Source organism: Branchiostoma lanceolatum, chromosome 17 (assembly GCF_035083965.1).
Source record: "Branchiostoma lanceolatum isolate klBraLanc5 chromosome 17, klBraLanc5.hap2, whole genome shotgun sequence".
NCBI classification, from domain to species: Eukaryota; Metazoa; Chordata; class Leptocardii; order Amphioxiformes; family Branchiostomatidae; genus Branchiostoma; species Branchiostoma lanceolatum.
Window position 1 is genome coordinate 8,217,546 of NC_089738.1, and position 16,660 is coordinate 8,234,205.

The 16,660-nt window shown below is 41.6% G+C and overlaps 2 protein-coding genes across 2 annotated transcripts; one reads left to right on the plus strand and one right to left on the minus strand.

Annotated features, from left to right (window-relative positions):
* The first annotated feature begins 247 nt into the window (after positions 1-247).
* LOC136423101 (somatostatin receptor type 5-like) lies at positions 248-9,325 on the plus strand. Its single transcript, XM_066411123.1, has 3 exons — positions 248-1,188; positions 1,709-1,879; positions 7,854-9,325. The coding sequence occupies exons 1-3, from the start codon at positions 290-292 to the stop codon at positions 8,032-8,034; spliced, it is 1,251 nt and encodes a 416-aa protein (XP_066267220.1). The 5' UTR covers positions 248-289; the 3' UTR covers positions 8,035-9,325.
* A 544-nt stretch (positions 9,326-9,869) lies between these two features.
* LOC136423100 (neurotrypsin-like) lies at positions 9,870-16,334 on the minus strand. Its single transcript, XM_066411120.1, has 9 exons — positions 16,313-16,334; positions 15,655-15,733; positions 14,872-14,914; positions 13,375-13,683; positions 12,865-12,984; positions 12,528-12,653; positions 11,399-11,556; positions 10,943-11,105; positions 9,870-10,370 (listed from the first exon to the last, which is right to left on the minus strand). The coding sequence occupies exons 2-9, from the start codon at positions 15,718-15,720 to the stop codon at positions 9,973-9,975; spliced, it is 1,383 nt and encodes a 460-aa protein (XP_066267217.1). The 5' UTR covers positions 15,721-15,733; positions 16,313-16,334; the 3' UTR covers positions 9,870-9,972.
* Positions 16,335-16,660: the final 326 nt, after the last annotated feature.

A 16,660-nucleotide genomic window follows, 5' to 3' on the forward strand; every position in this document is an offset into this window, starting at 1 on the left:
GCGGTAGATTGCAATTGTATGTACATGTAATTCTTTTTTTAATTTTGATGTCGGCATGACGAATTTTATACATTATTCATGTTTGAAGTTCCAGTCATTTACCAAAAGATAATGATTTCTTGAACCAATATAAAGTATGTTCACTTAACATACAAATCCTCTCCAAAGCAAAGGAACATAAGACAAAGCAATCACCCTGTACCTACAGCTGTTTTGAAGTTTTAGTGACTTTTATAATTGTTTCTTTTCATGTTTCTCATTGAAAAAGGTTGAAAAGGAGAGGGAAATTATGTTGCTGGTGTGTCTTTCTGTAATTAACTGTGTGTTTCTTCTCCTTAGTGTGTCTACATCGAGCTGTTGGTGTAAAATGGAGGACTACTACGACTTCCCCTATGACATCTCCAATTATACTTTCTTTGGCAATGAAACCTATGTACCGAGTCCCTATTCCTGGGGCATCATCATATACAACATAGTGGCTCCCATCATCCAGTGTGCCATAGGCATTACGGGACTGGTAGGAAATGGGCTGATTATATATGTCATTATCAAGTACTCAACGATGAAAACTGTCCCAAATATGTATGTCTTAAACTTGGCTATCTCGGACTTTCTCTACTGCTTAACGTTCCCGATTTGGGCAGCAGACTACATCTTAAGGGTGTGGATTTTCGGACAGGCCATGTGTAAGATAGTCAGGTCGATCTTCAACATCAACACCTTTGCTAGCATCTACTTTCTGACCGTGATGAGTATAGAACGGTACTACGCCATCTTACACCCCGTCCGAAACATCCAGAACCGTTCGCTGAAGAAGGCTAAGATCATCAGCGGATGTATCTGGACGGTCGCGCTGATGTGTTCTCTCCCGTACATCGTGTTTGCGGAGACGGACTACCTTAGTGGAGTTCCAGTCTGCCTGTTCAAGTGGCCGGCCAATGTCCAGAACGAAGATTGGTGGCGAGGGGCTAACGCCGTCTACCTCACTGCGTTGGCGTTCCTCATCCCTCTCTGCATCATGATCCCCAACTACGTCCTGATCTACCGTAAGCTGCGGAACACTGACTTCGTCCCGCCCGAGAGTCGCCGAGCGCTGCGGTCTCGTCACCGCGTGACGCGGATGGTCATCGTGGTGGTGGTCATCTTCATTATCTGCTGGATGCCGCTGCACGTGGGCAACATCATCAGGTTCGTTGATGAAAGTCTTACATCCAGGTCATAAGATACGGAAGAAATTAAAACAAGCAATTAGATATGGTTTTGGAAACGGGTAGATGTATCATGAAGCATCAACTACTGTCAAGAACCTGCTGTTCGACAGATCTTAACTTAATCTGACGAAAATAGTGGATGCTATATGAAACGTTACTCAGACAAGCAACAGTTACTCATCACAAGCAACTGGATTTGACTTTTGAATTTTGGAAACGGCCAGACGTTTCAGATAGCATCCACAACTGTTAGAAACCTGCTGTTCGACAGATCTTACTCAGTGTCACTGACTTATAACATGCAACTGCAACTGGATATGATTTTGGAAACGGTCAGACGTTACAGGTAGCATCCACTTCTGTAGTTAAAGACCTGCTTTTCGAAAGATCTTGCTCAGTGTCGCTGACGAAAGATAGTGAATGCTACTTGAAACGTCTGACCGTTTCACAAATCATATCTATTCGTTCGAGTAACTGTTTTGTGGCAACATCTTTAGGTTCGTCTTCGGCTTCAAAGTCAACGCTACCGCCTGGTACTTTCTCAACGTCATCGCTGACGTCAACAGCTGCGTCAACCCGTTCCTGTATGCCCTGCTCGGACAAAACTTCCGGGCCACCCTGAAGCGCACGCTGTGTGGGTCCAGCTGCTGCCCGGACAGTTTTCGGCAGTAAGTGTCCAGTTGTGACCTCTCAGACAGGTGTGGCGGATTCGTGTTTACTTGATATACCCGTATCAGATTACTATGTTCCTTAAAGTGACAGGGAAATGGCTTAACGAAGCTATTGGATCATTTAATATCAGGCTGTTAGGTCATATATAAGAACAACTTAAACCAATCATATCTATTGATTTGGCAGTTACACAGTTGATGTTGTTCCCCTTTATCAAATTGTGACAAAACATTTTTTCAGACTAAATCTATGAATGAAAATGTGCCTCGATGAATATTCTATTCAGTTCCTTTCACAGGTTTGTACATGTACACAAGGGCCATTGTAACATGGGTCATACTCGACGACTTAAATCAACAAAGTGAAGAACAATCTGTAAAGACATCCACCCATTTAATGGAGGCGTCTTAATCTCCGAAAGGGTTCTAGGGGTTATCATAGTGTCAGCGGCAACAATGTTGATGATTATCAACGTGTAATTTTCAAGGAGATCTGCCGTAGGCAAGGCATTATCTATGCTCTATGGGCAGTATCTATAAACTACTGACACAATGGGTATCAAATGTAAAGTTGTCCAAATATTAGGTAGCGGGCGTAGTCCAGTGGCTAGCGGCCCTGCCTCTGGAACTAGAAGTTCGATTCCGGCTGTGTCGCTCATCCGACACATGCACGCTACCGGAAAGGGTCGCAGTCCTTAGGACGGGACATTAAGACGTGGTCCAATGTTCATTGTGCTTGTCGAAAAGATCAAGGGAAATTTTCCCGGTACAATGAACCTGTAAATACTGTCCATAGCGTCTGTCTTCTCTGTCACGACCAGTGGAAGAGTAACTCATCTGTTCATTGAGTTCATTTGAGCTAAACTATAGCTAGTTCGAGATCACTTTCAGTTTCTTTCCAAAGGCACAGTGCGACGTATAATTAGAGTAACTGGCCCAGAATCTAGGACGGAAACTAGCAATATGATGAACCAACAAGGACATCCTGACAAATGGTTAATACAAACTGTTATCAATAGATGCAGTCCACGACGTTGTGGGCGGATTAATGATATTAAACAAGGGAATCTGAATGCAATGCAAGTAATGATATTGCAAGGACAGGAAATAACATCAAATCTAATTAAATACAATCACAAGGCCATGTTGATCAATGATATGAATGACATTAGCGCACGCATCAGGTTTTATTAGTTTCCAAAGTTACCCAAGGTTTCGACCATAATGTAAATTGAAGCTGCGAAATGGGCATGTGATTGCCGTGAATTGCCCTCTGTCTTCGGGGCAGAAGGGGCTTGCCGCCGCCGAGGTAGCCTTTGGCGCTCGGTACTAGTTTTACACGTTAGGATTTTTAATATCGTCGATGCCAATTATACTCCTACCGCGTATAAAACAACCAAGGGGTGCAAAAGATAACCTAGGCGACATAGAGTGATGTTCATGTAAGCTATTGTTTGACATTCACCAAACATCGTCTGTGATTCTTCCTATAACCTAAGACGGAGAGACACAACCCGTTTCTAACGACCAATGCTTATGCATATTATTCAACTCATGACTCAATTTTAATCCATAAATGCGAGTTTAAAGATGTTGTATGACGCACCAAATCTATTTATCAAATATCATCAGAGATTATTCCAAAAACGGCAAGACACTAACCGTCTTTGATGACCAATACTAAGCTCATATTATTTAAATCATGACAATTTGAATTAATAAATGTGATTTTAAAGCTGTTGCATGACGCATAAAAGCTATCTATCAAATATAATCTGTGATTATTTCGAAAACGGCAAGACGCTAACCGTCTGCGAGGACCAATATTAAGCTCAATTTAAGTAACTAACTTCATGCTTTAAAGCTCACGATGCTGTAGATTTTCATTCAAATAGGTAAGGCCATTATGTGAATGACATCCTCTGGTAACCCCAAAACTGATGTGAGCGTGCGAATAGAAAAAAAGGTAGGCAAAAAATTTGTCTTCATTATGAAATCTATGTAACAAATGACTAAACACACCAAATACACCACATGGTATACCAAACAATAGATTATACCTAATAATAGATGCTATATTTTTGGTGTTTCACTTCTTCTTCTTTGAATTTGGAATTGCTTTTTACGACGTAAGTATCCGTTTCCGACATTTCTTTTGCAATTTACAGCATGCATTTGTTCATGTTGTAGCTGTTTTGTGCGATTTACAATTTTTTTTTGAAAACGTACGAAATTGGATGTGCATGTGGATGTCATCCATATTATCGAATCAACATGGCCTTATTAGTTAGGTTACGGTAGATAAGATTGTACCAATCGGATAAGGAACAGGATTCACCGAATAATAGATAAGGTCACATTTCCAAACCGGGGCCCGGCCGACATGTTTGCGTGAAGGAAAATTAAACGATTCTTATCAAGAACATACACAAACCGTACTCATGATAATTTTTTGCAACTTTTTTGTGTGTTTGTTGTATTTTTTTCATACTTTTCGTTCCCGCAAACTTCCCGGCCGGACCCCTGGTTGGGCATTGTGACCTTAGCATAACCATGACGCGTGAACTGATAGCACATCTTGAAATACATCGTTGGCGAGGATAAAATACTTAATAATAACTAACTCTGTACGCTGCTTTGTATGATGGTAACATGATATGATTTATACGGCGTGGAGAATTGATTAATGGATTTAGTCATAATCGGCTACGCCTGTGCCTCTTCGATTAGTGAAATTTAACGGTAATCATATTTCATGATTGACAGTGAGGCATGGCTGTGGATGTATGAATGGTTAGTTTCGAGATGGTGCTTAAAGCTTTTGAGCTGTTTGAGTTGCATAGGAAAATCCTGAAGAAATTTTTTATTCATTTTTGAATGAAATAACATGGATGGGCAGTCTCTGAATAGATAATCTGGAATCAATTACGCTGTCAATGTAAACCGAAGTCACATTTCGAAAAAAAGTAGTTACAAGCGAATCGCGTGCAACCAAGTTACAAAAAAATCGAGTCACGTCCATGCCAAGTCACGTCAAACCAAATCACGTCTAACCAAGTCACGTCCAATCAAGTCACGTCTAACCAAGTCACGTCCAATCAAATCACGTCCAATCAAATCGCGTCCAACCAAGTCACGTCTAACAAAGTCACTTCCAACCAACTCACGTCCAACCAAGTCACGTCCAACCAAGTCATGTCCAACCAAGTCACGTCCAACCAAGTCACGCCAGATCAACCAAGTCAAATCGAAAACATTTTATAATTATTTAATTCTTTAAAATCATGGACAGTTTTTCGAATTCTTTCAGGCACTCCTAGCTTTTGTATGATAATATTGTCTTCTTTCGAAAAAGGCGATGACCAAATAAGTTCTTCATGTTGAAAGCGACATAAAGTAGTTTCAAGGCAATCGCCCACAACCAAGTCACAAACATTGAAATCACGTCCAACCAAATCACGTCCAACCAAGTCACGTCCAACCAAATCACGTCCAACCAAGTCACGTCCAATCAAATCTCGTCTAACCAAATCGATGATATTTTATAATTATTTGATTCTCGGACAGTTTTCACCACTATTTCAGACACTTCTAATAATATTTTCTTGTTGTGAAAATGGTAATGACCAAATAAGATCTCTATGTTAAAGCAACATGAAGTTGTTTCAAGCGAATCTCGTGGAACCAAGTCACATACAATGAAGTCACGTCCTACCAAGTCACGTCCAACCAAGTCACGTACAACCAACCATGAACAACCAAATCACGTCCAAATCAAATGAGATCTTTATCAGATAGTCCATTCCTCTGTCAAAACCTACGGCAGTGCAAATGACGTCCAGAGCATATGCGTCATTCCGACGTTCCTACAAATGGTATTTTATGTCAAGTCATCTCTGTAAAAAGAGCCACACATGAGGTGGGCACAGAACGACGGTGTTATTAGCACAGGTATGAGAGTTCCATCAATCAAAGAAACTACTCTCTTTACACTCGTCCCCATAGAATCATTAGTAAGGGACCATCGAAGACACCTTTGAACAGTTGATCGGAAACGACGTTGCAATATTCTGTGTGCGAAACATCAAGATGTATTGCTAATGACATATACTATATATCATGCAAAATACATTGGGAGGGATCCTGGATATGCTATTAGTTGATAACTTACGAGGTTGACTTATAATGATAATAAGTATGTGGCTTATAGAGGTATTCATTTTATGGACTTGTGGACTTTCAGACGCCTACAATAATTGAAAGTGCGTCAGAGTAATTTCCCCTTTACTGCTAATTGAACCTCCCTTTAACTGTTGTTTGCCTCCAACAAGATTCCAGTCTTCTTGAAATCAACTCAGTCGGTCATACAAATCCGAACAGAAAATGTAAATATTTCATCGTCAAGACGATATGTTCCTTTACATTAGTTCCAAATTTCAACTCATTTCATACTAAAATGAACCTACTATGGTACAGAATGTATTTCATTCTGACTCCCCCTCGTAAAACAAATTTCTTATCGAAGAATTACTACTTTTGAAGATAGCCCATAAGCCTATAAGAACTGCTTCGATAACATCACGGTAGATTGATTAATGTAGTCCATCCAAAACGCCATCTGCAAGGTATAGTAGTTCGTCCCAAAATACGTCTGCAAGTAAATGTTTTTCTTGTAGAGTGGTACATTTCAACATGATGAGAGCCTAGGTCGTAGTGTTCAAGGTTAGTTTTTGCAAGAGTGAGAAAATCTGATAAAGTCGTGTTCGTCGTGTTCCTTGGGGATCAGGTAGATATACGGTGTCTCTCATGAGCCGCTGACCTATTCACTCTGTGAAAGGGAGGCACCAGACAGGCGCCGACATGCCCACACTGCGTACGTCATTCAGTACCGAAACGGTGGACTCTAGCTAAGTACGTACACACTCACAAACGTACCCTACGTCGCCATCCATTTGAGCTGAATATACCATTAGAATCCTTTTAGCTGTCAAGCTGTTAAGACAATTTTACAAGTTGTAGGAAAGAAAACTTTCTCAGGATTCAGTTATATTCGTGAGTACTGTATGTACTTGATAACAGGAGGTTTGAAAGGTATGAGCTAATGTGGGCTAATGGAAGCTCATGTTAGCTTGTGCGTTAAAATATGTCGTAACGATGATATAGAAGTCGCGCGTGGCTAGTGAATCCCCAAAGAGTGTGATGAAAGATTGATAGTATCGGTGTACTTGAAAGTGGTCGAAAAGAGCCCATCAAATTCGGGGTCCTTGGATGGAAAGAGACCCTTCAAAGAGCTTCAGGGACGAAATATGAAAGACTTTCATAATGAAGGTGAACCGTGGGGGTTCTTTGGTCCATATACCGTACATGGTTTAACAGTCATGGTTACGATATTTTGTCATTTGAGTCGGCTTGAAGCATATTTTAGTTCCTGGTCTTGAAAATAAGATTCCCGTATCACAAAGACCAGTCAGTGCGATTTGATAGCAATTGCAGATATATCTGACAGCATACAAGAAACAAATTCTAAAGTATTGAAGCAGCTTGACAAACTTACTTACTTTACTTTACTTTGGTCGAGCTCCCGCTCGAACCAAACTTGAAAGCTTTCTCCACTCCACCCTATTTTGACAAACGCATCTCTTTTATGACACGTAATGTATATATACAGTGACAACAGGTTTGATAAAGAAGTGTTATTTCGAACTTGAGATCTAACATTTACTAACATAATTTCACCAGGGTACATAATTCCACCACCTTGAAAAGATACCTCCAAACAGATCTCCAACTCAATGCCCCCCAGTACAATGCATTATTGTATATTTAAACTGTGCATACCTTGCTGCACTTGAGATCTCTCAAACCTATTGTTTTTCAAAATGGCGGATTTATGTTACCGGTGGATTAATAATTTTAATGGAGGTTACCCATCAAACAGCCACAGTCACTGCTTTTTGCTTATTTCTCGCAGGGAATCACGCAGAGCTAACTTCCGTGATCTGGCCAGTGTCCGGTCTACCACTACAGCCATAGAGATGACCACTCTCCGTACGAACAACTCCATAGAGTGGCCGGCACGATCGCCGTTGACCTTCCGGACCAGCCGACCCTCTCCGCGAAGACAACAGACCGTTCGGGAGGATGGGTTCTAAAACTGGTGTCTGATTAGTGATATGGTCATCATTGAAGGCTACGCCCATTCAAACTTTCCACTGCAGGCTGCGACCACTGACAAAAAAAAACAGGTCGCTCAACGAATGTTATAGATAGAGAGCAAATATATTTAACGTTTTGTATGTTGTCTTTTAAATTTTGTTTTCCTATCGTGCATTATATTTAAATCATAAAGTCAAGGGCCACACAAATTCAACTTGGGTCGCTCAGCGATGTCCGTATAGAGGCTAAACCAGGTACTATGTACATGTACTTACCACGATATGATTGATTGTTAGATGCAAATCTTTTATTGATATTTGGTAATTGAAAATTATGGACGGTTTTTGTAAGACCTTCAGACACTGATATATGTTGAATGTTTATATGGATAATCAAATGGTGTTTAACGCGAGAAATTTTACGGATGATATTGTCTGTATAACCGAATATAGATACCATTACTGATAGTAAAATTTTCAAAGTGCCATTCGTAATGTATGTAATGTGATGTTCTGAAGGTATAAAACCAAGATTCAATGTATATTTTAACGAATGATATATATATCAATCATTGAAGAAGACGTGTAAGAAACATCGTAAGATAACAAAGAATATCCCTATACATGTATGTTGTGGTATATGTACCATTGATCATTGTTAGAAATATGAATTATTATTTTCAATGTTCGTACCGTGATGCTTACGGGTAAAAACCCTAGATTTCATATCTATTTTAAAGATTGATATGTGGATGATAATGCCGTTATATCTTCAGTCTGTGAAAACGTTAACGTGAAATATAAGGTGTACAGTTGATGTAAACGATGTCTTGTGGAAGAGATAAGATGAGATGGTCGTTTCAAAATATACTCCGTCCACCTAGAGGGCGTCATAGATCATACCTGTCGTTAGTTGTTATCATACCTTCTGATGACTACTCTTGATGCCGACCCTAGTGTCAAATGGGCGCCGACGCCATTATGGAACTCCCTAGATGTTTCATGTAGGCGATCGATTGTAAACATCCTTTCAAGACTTAAAATCGCATTGGTTCACCTGCTCAGGTGAACCAATTAGTATTCTTCTCTTCCTTTCTGCCATAGGCATATATAGTGATGTATTTGCAGCTTTTTTGTATTTGTGTTTTGATAACCCGCACGTGATAAGTTCAAACTAGACGCGATGTGTTTCAAACTCAAAAGGAAGGGTGACTTGTATTATAATTTATGGTATGCATAGGAAATCTGCCTATTTTCGTGTGACTGCGCGAAGCCCTACCTGTTACCGCAGCGCTAGCTTTTCATCGTGGGCGTCATGCGCTCATGGATTGTCAAAATAAATCAACAAGCTGGCACTGTATGTCAGTGAGCATGACACTGGTATATATAAGCCCTCGATAAGTCACGGTATATCATCTAACTCAGACTAGGAGACGCGTATAAAACATCGACAAACAGTCGAAAAAACATATCCGAAAGAACCTTGAAGGCTCCACTGCGATCACTCCAAAAAACGCTGAAGTGAGCGCAACCATGGTGATCATTGAGCGATGCCTGAGAGATGATGGAGCGACCTTAATGGCAATCCTTGAGCACTCACTGAGCACTCTGGCAATTTTAGGTTGTTTAGTGGTCGCAGCGAGGTCGACGTCTGAGTAGAAAGGGGGTACTAATCATGTACATGTAGCATTCCATTCGTTGGGATGGTTTTGTGGGAATGTTAAATGTGAATGTTCTCATTGTAACTCGGATGTTAAGCCGCTCAAATAAGCAGCTTTCACTGTTGAGCGTGAGATGGAAAGAAGAGGAACAAATAATGATGACGTACAATATTCAATTTCCCATGACATCGACACATGGCATGGTTCGAATGGTTTCTCTCGTCACGTGCGTACATTGACCTTAACTGCACAGTGCTCATGCGGCGTGTTGAGCCTAGACGGCAGACAACAGAAATCCAGAAAACGAAGATTGATGACCACCACCAGACAGATAGTAGCCACTATGCACCCTGAGATTAACTTCGTCCCCCATATTGAGGTGCAAAATGATACTGTTACTAGCAGTGTCGTAGCTATCGCTGCTACCAGTATCGTACACCCACTGATCCTTATACACCGAGCCGTTTATAATGAGATCTATGTATACATCATAACTCGAGTATTTGTGACCAGTGAAGAAGAACATGTAGTATCCGTCGAGTGGAGCACGGAACTTCCCGGTGGTTTGGTCATAGTGGCCGCCAACGTTGGCGTCGATGATGTTGAAGATGGCGTCAGTTTCTGACGAGCCAATCCTACTGTTGAGGCTTGCTGAGAAGCCAGCTTTCCATTCTATAGGAGATGTCACATAATAGTGTACGTTATTCCTGCGTCGTCATTTTTTATCTCCAAGCAAAATAGAGATATGTTTGGGTGTGTCTGTGTGTGTGTCTGTGTGTTTGTGTTTCCGGATTGTTGTAGTCAGCATAACTCAAGAACCTCTGGACGGATTATGATATTTGGTATGTGGGAAGATGTTGAGAAGACGAAGATCAGGGTCGAGTTTGGACTCGCTCCCTGGTATCTTTTGACCTGGGCGTGCTATATGTTCTTGATCTTTTGGTGGTAGATAGTTTGTGATGTAAAGAAGAGGAGGTGTAAGCTTGCAGCTTGCTCTGAGCGTTTTTGTTAAAATCTTCCAAGGAGAACAACTGAAGAAAGAAATGACAGGTTTCCATTATATTTGATATGCAGGTAGCTTGGACAAAGATGTGCATAATGAAGTGCAAAGTGGGGCTTTACTCAGTTTGAATCATTACCTAATTCTGAGTCACCAAATAAGACATTCGTAACTGCATAGTAATGACTGAAACAAAACGGAAAGAAATCTTCAATCAAGATCAAGAAGAGCTTACTATACATACCGTAGCAGACGACCCCGGCATCCTCCTCGTGCTTGCAGTTGTTGTCACCCCAGTCCTTGTGAGTGCACTGGGACAGAGACGTCTCGTTCCCGAGGCATTCCATGTCATCCAGCCAGATGATTCCGGTTCCTTCTCCAAACGTTGCAGCTGCACTTTGGATCGCCTGATTGTTTGGACAAATATAAAACCCTCAGTGTCATCTTCTGATGCCAAACATAATCATGACCAGTCATACTATTCTAATACTAATCTCCAAGCAAATCTAACGTTGGCAAAGACTGAATCCGCACCCTTGGGTGGCTATGAAAATTCCTTTTGTCAGTTGGATACGATCTTTGCCACCATTAGATCTTCTTGGAGATTGTTCTAATACCGCTTAGAAGATATGCTAACATATTGGCTTAACAATTTGTAATTGTACTTTTAAGTAGAAATTGGGTATTCGGCATATCTTACCTCCTTAGCTTGTGGGAAACCAAGCTCACGACACACTACGTTGGCTTCTTCGAGTCCCCAGCTGTCGTCACATATGGACCCCCATTGTCCGTCATAGAACACCTCCACGCGCCCTTGGAATGAGGTTGCGTTGGCCCCCGCAAGACGAACTTGAACAACTACAAATGGCAGTGAACTATGAGTACAACGTGCCCTTGGATTTATTCACAAACTATTTTCTACACAAGAAATTCACATGTGCTACAGTATTTCACCTTAGAAGGGTGAAATTTACCAACAAAGAAGGCATACCAATATTACAACACAGGCCTGAGAACCCTTTAAACCCTGTCATGCCTCGTTTTGGTGAATGACCTCGAGCTGACCCCGGAAAATTCAAAATGGCCGCCGTAACTGGAAATGGTCTATTCGAAAGTGTTCGTTGGCGCATTCGAAAGTTTGTCACCTCCAATAAATTTGGAGCCTTTGAAATGCTTATGTATGCGACTAAGGCCCAATTTATACTTGTTCAATAAAACTGTAGTACTACACATGGTAGTCTACTACTGTAGTAGACTTCAGATTCATGTCCACTTTACACTCAACACAGGAAGCCTAGCAGGACACCCCACTGTTCCTGATTGTCACGAAACTGTAGTGACCTATTGTGACCTTTGAAAAATCGCGGGAGGGAATTTCAGCATGTTTCTTATTTGTGAAAAGGTAGGGGGTTTATCTGGTGCAAAATACTAAGGAAAAGGGCCTGACAGCTCGGTTTTACTGAGAAAACTAGAGAATGACCACAGATGACCCGAAATGGAACACGCGATCAGTTCGAATCACGTCAGATCGAACATGGTTGTTGGCTTCGAAGTGAAGTCTACTACCACTGTACTACATTTTCGCTTTACACCCAGTTCGAAGTCTCGCAGAACCTCCGCCGAAGTGTAGTACTACTACCCCCGAGGTTGTAGTAGACTTCTGCAGTAGTTTTCTTTTTACACACAGAAAAAAAATGTAGTCTACTACAGTAGTAGACTACCATGTGTAGTACTACAGTTAAAAGGACAAGTGTAAATTGGGCCTAAGTCAACTTGAAAACAAAATACGTCAAAATACTTTGAGTGATTCAGCAACAGAAAATACGTACTTGACAATTCTCTCAGATCCCCCAGCAGCTGCATGTTTATGTCGAACTCTTGCGACAGCTGTCCAATTTCGGTCTGTTGAATGCCGTCATACAGTTGAACAGATTCAGCTGTATTCTTCAGCGATTCTAAATACAAAAGCAATAGACAAGTACTTAGAACAATGTAGTATCATTCTTAATGATATCTTATTACTATCCGTTATACATGTTTGTAATTCTTATCTAAGATTTTCTAGTTGAAAATAGGTGATCAGCATACAACGGCACCCATCGCTAGATTTGGTGTTTGGGCTTCTATCACAAGCGCACAAAAAAAATAAGATCCGTGCTGACCTACCAAGTGTTTGTTGAAGCTGGTCGATGTTCTGCTGCCGCTGCTTGATGAGTTTCGACTGCTGAATGATGTGGAAAGCTTGTTCATTCAGAATCTCCATCAGCTGGAGCTCAGTCGGAGAATCTTATAGAAGGTAATGTAATAGAATAATACATTGTGTCACTCATTGAATGACATTGTTAATTCAATTCAAAGAACAAAATACGCTGCCAAATATGACATTTGAATGTTATTGGATGCATCGTTTAGAATGTTGTAAAACATAGTTGCTAATGTCTTGTCTTTTACAAATATCAAGCTTAGTAGTGCTGCATGATTGAAATCAGAGGGGGGCAAGCCATGACACGGAAGAGGGCAGTTCAACGCGACCTCAGTGAGATGGGCTGTACCCGGGAGGGGTTTCAGCGGGTGGCAGCAAACAGGACAGCATGGACAAAGTGACGGCCCGCCTCAGTGGAAGACTGAAAAGCGGCGAGGATTAGTGATTGAGATGATTGAAATCATATTCCTTACCTAAGCATGCCACCCCGGCATCCTCCTCATGTTTGCAGTCGGTGACGTTCCATCCGTTGTGGCTGCAGGACTCGATCCTCAGTTCGTCGCCTTTGCAGTCCACGTTGTCTAACCAGATCGGTCCCGATCCTGAGCCGAACGCTGCTTGATGGTACACGTCTACAACGCCTGGCAAGCCCAGCTGGCGGCACACAACCCGTCCGTCTTCCATGTCAAACTGGTCATCGCAGACTGAGCCCCAAACACCTTCGTGCAGAACCTCCACACGACCGTAGGTACCGTTGCCACCAACCAGTCTAACTGTCCGACCTTTTGCAGCCAATGGAAAAACTTATAAGTTCCAAAAGAAACAGTAAGACCGTAACTCAGCATGGAAATTAGTCCTTCCTACCAAGTCATCAATTTCATTCTGAAATGGGAAATAAATTTCACAGAAAACTGTAATAAACTCTTCTAGGGTGGATTTAGCAATACTAGACTTCACAAAAGCTTTTGACAAAGACCGCCATGACGGACTCGATTATCTCAACACTGGAGAACTGAGGAATTCAATGCACTACACTAGATTCGCAGAAAAAGCAGTGAGCAGACGGTAGGGGTAGAAGGGAGTCCCAGATAGACTAGCATCGGGAGTTCCACAAGGAATCGTTCTGGGACCATTACTTTTCCTCTTGTATATGAATAAACTACCAGCTTGATTTAAATGTGCGGTTATTTGCCAATGACTGCCTGCTACTTGTAGAGTTGTCCACTCACAACTTCTGCAAGAAGATCTGGACGTCCTCGAGGAATGCAAAGCAAATGGTCCATGTGGTTTAATCCCTAAAACACCTACATTATGCATATAACAAACAAACAAACGTACCACCCACGCAGCTACTTTTGCGGTAAGACTGACCTAAAGTTTTGTCCATATTTCCAAAAGATAAAGCTAAACAGACAGTGGGGACCCGGGTGTTTACACATAATTTGTGTGCATGCCGGGCAGTAATGGTACAATTATGACAATACACATCACATTTACGAAGAAAGAAAAAGATAAACTGGAAAGTGTGCACATGTGCAGAATCAAATTGTACGAAACAACTACGAAAGGAGTGCTGGATCTAAATCTACAATGGACTTCTAAAACTACAGTGAAATTCACTCCACTACAGAAGCACAAATTCAAGATTATGCATGATGTACAAAATGACTTATGGTGGACGCACCAACTACTAAGTATTTGATACCAGCTCAGAAAAGAACAAGGAATACCTGGGTTATCAACCCACGATTGAGGTGTTCAAAATTCGCTTTCGTAGAGTGGAACTCATAACCACCAAACAAGGGCAGCAGGAGCATTCTAATTGTGCAAAGGTTAGGTATGATCGTTCGCTTAGTGTAATTCATGCTGCCCCGCTGCGTGTCTAACGCGCTGGTGTGATACGCCTATAGCTAAGGGCGGTTATACCTGCTATACAGATACAAATACAGAATCCAAACATATAAACTCACCAGCAAAATGCGCCGGAGTATCTCGCTCCAATGGATTCACATCCTATAAAACGGAAAAACGTTTTAACTTCAACTGGCTATTCTGTTCGTGTCTTCCCCTGATTTAATAGTACAACTTTAATGTTCCCTTTAAACATGTTTTGGTTAGTTATTGAGTTGGTAACCCTACGCCAACTTTTACCGCCTTTTAGACTCATTTCCAAACTCCGGCGCCATTTTGATCCTCTCTCGCGAGAGTACAATCTGGCGAGAGTGCGCGTGATTTGAGCACGGGAGCGGTAACAGCATGGGAGCGGTGGCGTCCCCAGTAGAAATCAGTGTTAAATCATCTCCGGCTGGGAGTTGAGTTGTTTTTTCTCCTCGGTGAAATTCGTCGATTCATATGCATGCCAAAAGTAGACAGTATTTTTGTGGACACTTGTACTCGATATCGGCCAGTAAAATTGTGAATTTCATTTTTTGCACAGTTCCTGACGGGCTGTCGAACGCGCGCTGCAGTGATAGAGAGCATTGTATATGATTACACCGCGTGCTTGTAATAGTTTCCACGGATAATGCTAGCTCAAGTCAAGACAAAATCCCACAAAAACGCACACATATCCTTGCAGCTACGTATAAATATAACAAATCAACTAATCACTTTAAATGTACTTAAATGCAATGATCCCCTAAATGTGTGATACATCTTTGTCATAACAAAAACATGCCCATACGTTACTTTATTTTAACAGCTACCACCCCAATGAGGTGACAAATTCTGTTCGGCAAATTCATTTTGCTTACCTGGTCTTCTCGTACAGCAGCAGATTGGACAACGAAGAGCGACACAGCAATAGCAATAGCTAGCATCTTGTTTGTATTTCTGCAGTCAAAATAGGTAGAAAACAACGCATAATTAAATTGTAAAAAGCTTCTTGCAACTTTGGTACGTCAGAGTCAGACTGACCAAATACTAATTCAAATGGAACCAAAGTTCTCTTATTGAATATCATTGAACACACGTTTTGGTAGAGAAAAAATTACAACATCCTTGAATATTATCAATAACATGATAAGACAAAGAAATCACCAATGTCTTATGATACGGTCATTATTGAAAAAGGGGACCCCGCCGGGTAATTTACGGGCTGCTTTTTGCATTTTGGGGCGTGAACCCTACGTCGCCCCGTGGGTCACCCTGTGGCTACTAGGCTATATGGGGGCACAGCCGGGCGCCTGGGAGACTTTAACTCAGAATTAAATTCAACCCAGGACGCGGTAGCAAATAAACGCCCTGAGATAATTGTGCGAACACCGAGAGCTCCCCCCCCCCCGATACCCGGCAGTCAACCGGGATAAATTTGTGGCTTCGGGGCCCGGCAGGGACTACATGTACACCCCTTGCGGGCACTGAAGCAATTGTGAACGAAGCATTAGTTGGCAATGTACAAGCCGAACTCACCGTTGTCTGCACTCAATCGTGGTAAGGGTTCCTATGTGAAGACTTAGAACTCGGTGTATAAATATATATAAATACCTACGTGCGACAGGTGTGTGGACTCCAGGGTTTATCAACACGGGGATGTTTTTTAAACATCGATCCTTTCCCTGTTTCCGCGCTTGTTTGCTCACCTTTCACCCTCCCTCTCCCCCACAGTGGTTGTCGACCGGTCATGGCCAGGTCAGTTAACATAATGCTAAATCTACAGGCCTATGAGGAAAAATTATTTTTCGTACTAAAAACACACCGTAATCCGTAAGAACTGGATTTTGCACAACACACATCGACATGTGTACATGATTATGACCC

Coding starts and splice junctions, on each gene's coding strand:
- LOC136423100 (XM_066411120.1), bottom strand. CDS start 15,720: ATGCTAGCTATTGCTATTGCTGTGTCGCTCTTCGTTGTCCAATCTGCT. Junction 14,915..15,654: donor CTGCTGTACGAGAAGACCAG/GTAAGCAAAATG, acceptor TCCGTTTTATAG/GATGTGAATCCATTGGAGCG. Junction 11,106..11,398: donor GTTTCCCACAAGCTAAGGAG/GTAAGATATGCC, acceptor CCAAACAATCAG/GCGATCCAAAGTGCAGCTGC.
- LOC136423101 (XM_066411123.1), top strand. CDS start 290: ATGTTGCTGGTGTGTCTTTCTGTAATTAACTGTGTGTTTCTTCTCCTT. Junction 1,189..1,708: donor CACGTGGGCAACATCATCAG/GTTCGTTGATGA, acceptor CAACATCTTTAG/GTTCGTCTTCGGCTTCAAAG. Junction 1,880..7,853: donor TGCCCGGACAGTTTTCGGCA/GTAAGTGTCCAG, acceptor TATTTCTCGCAG/GGAATCACGCAGAGCTAACT.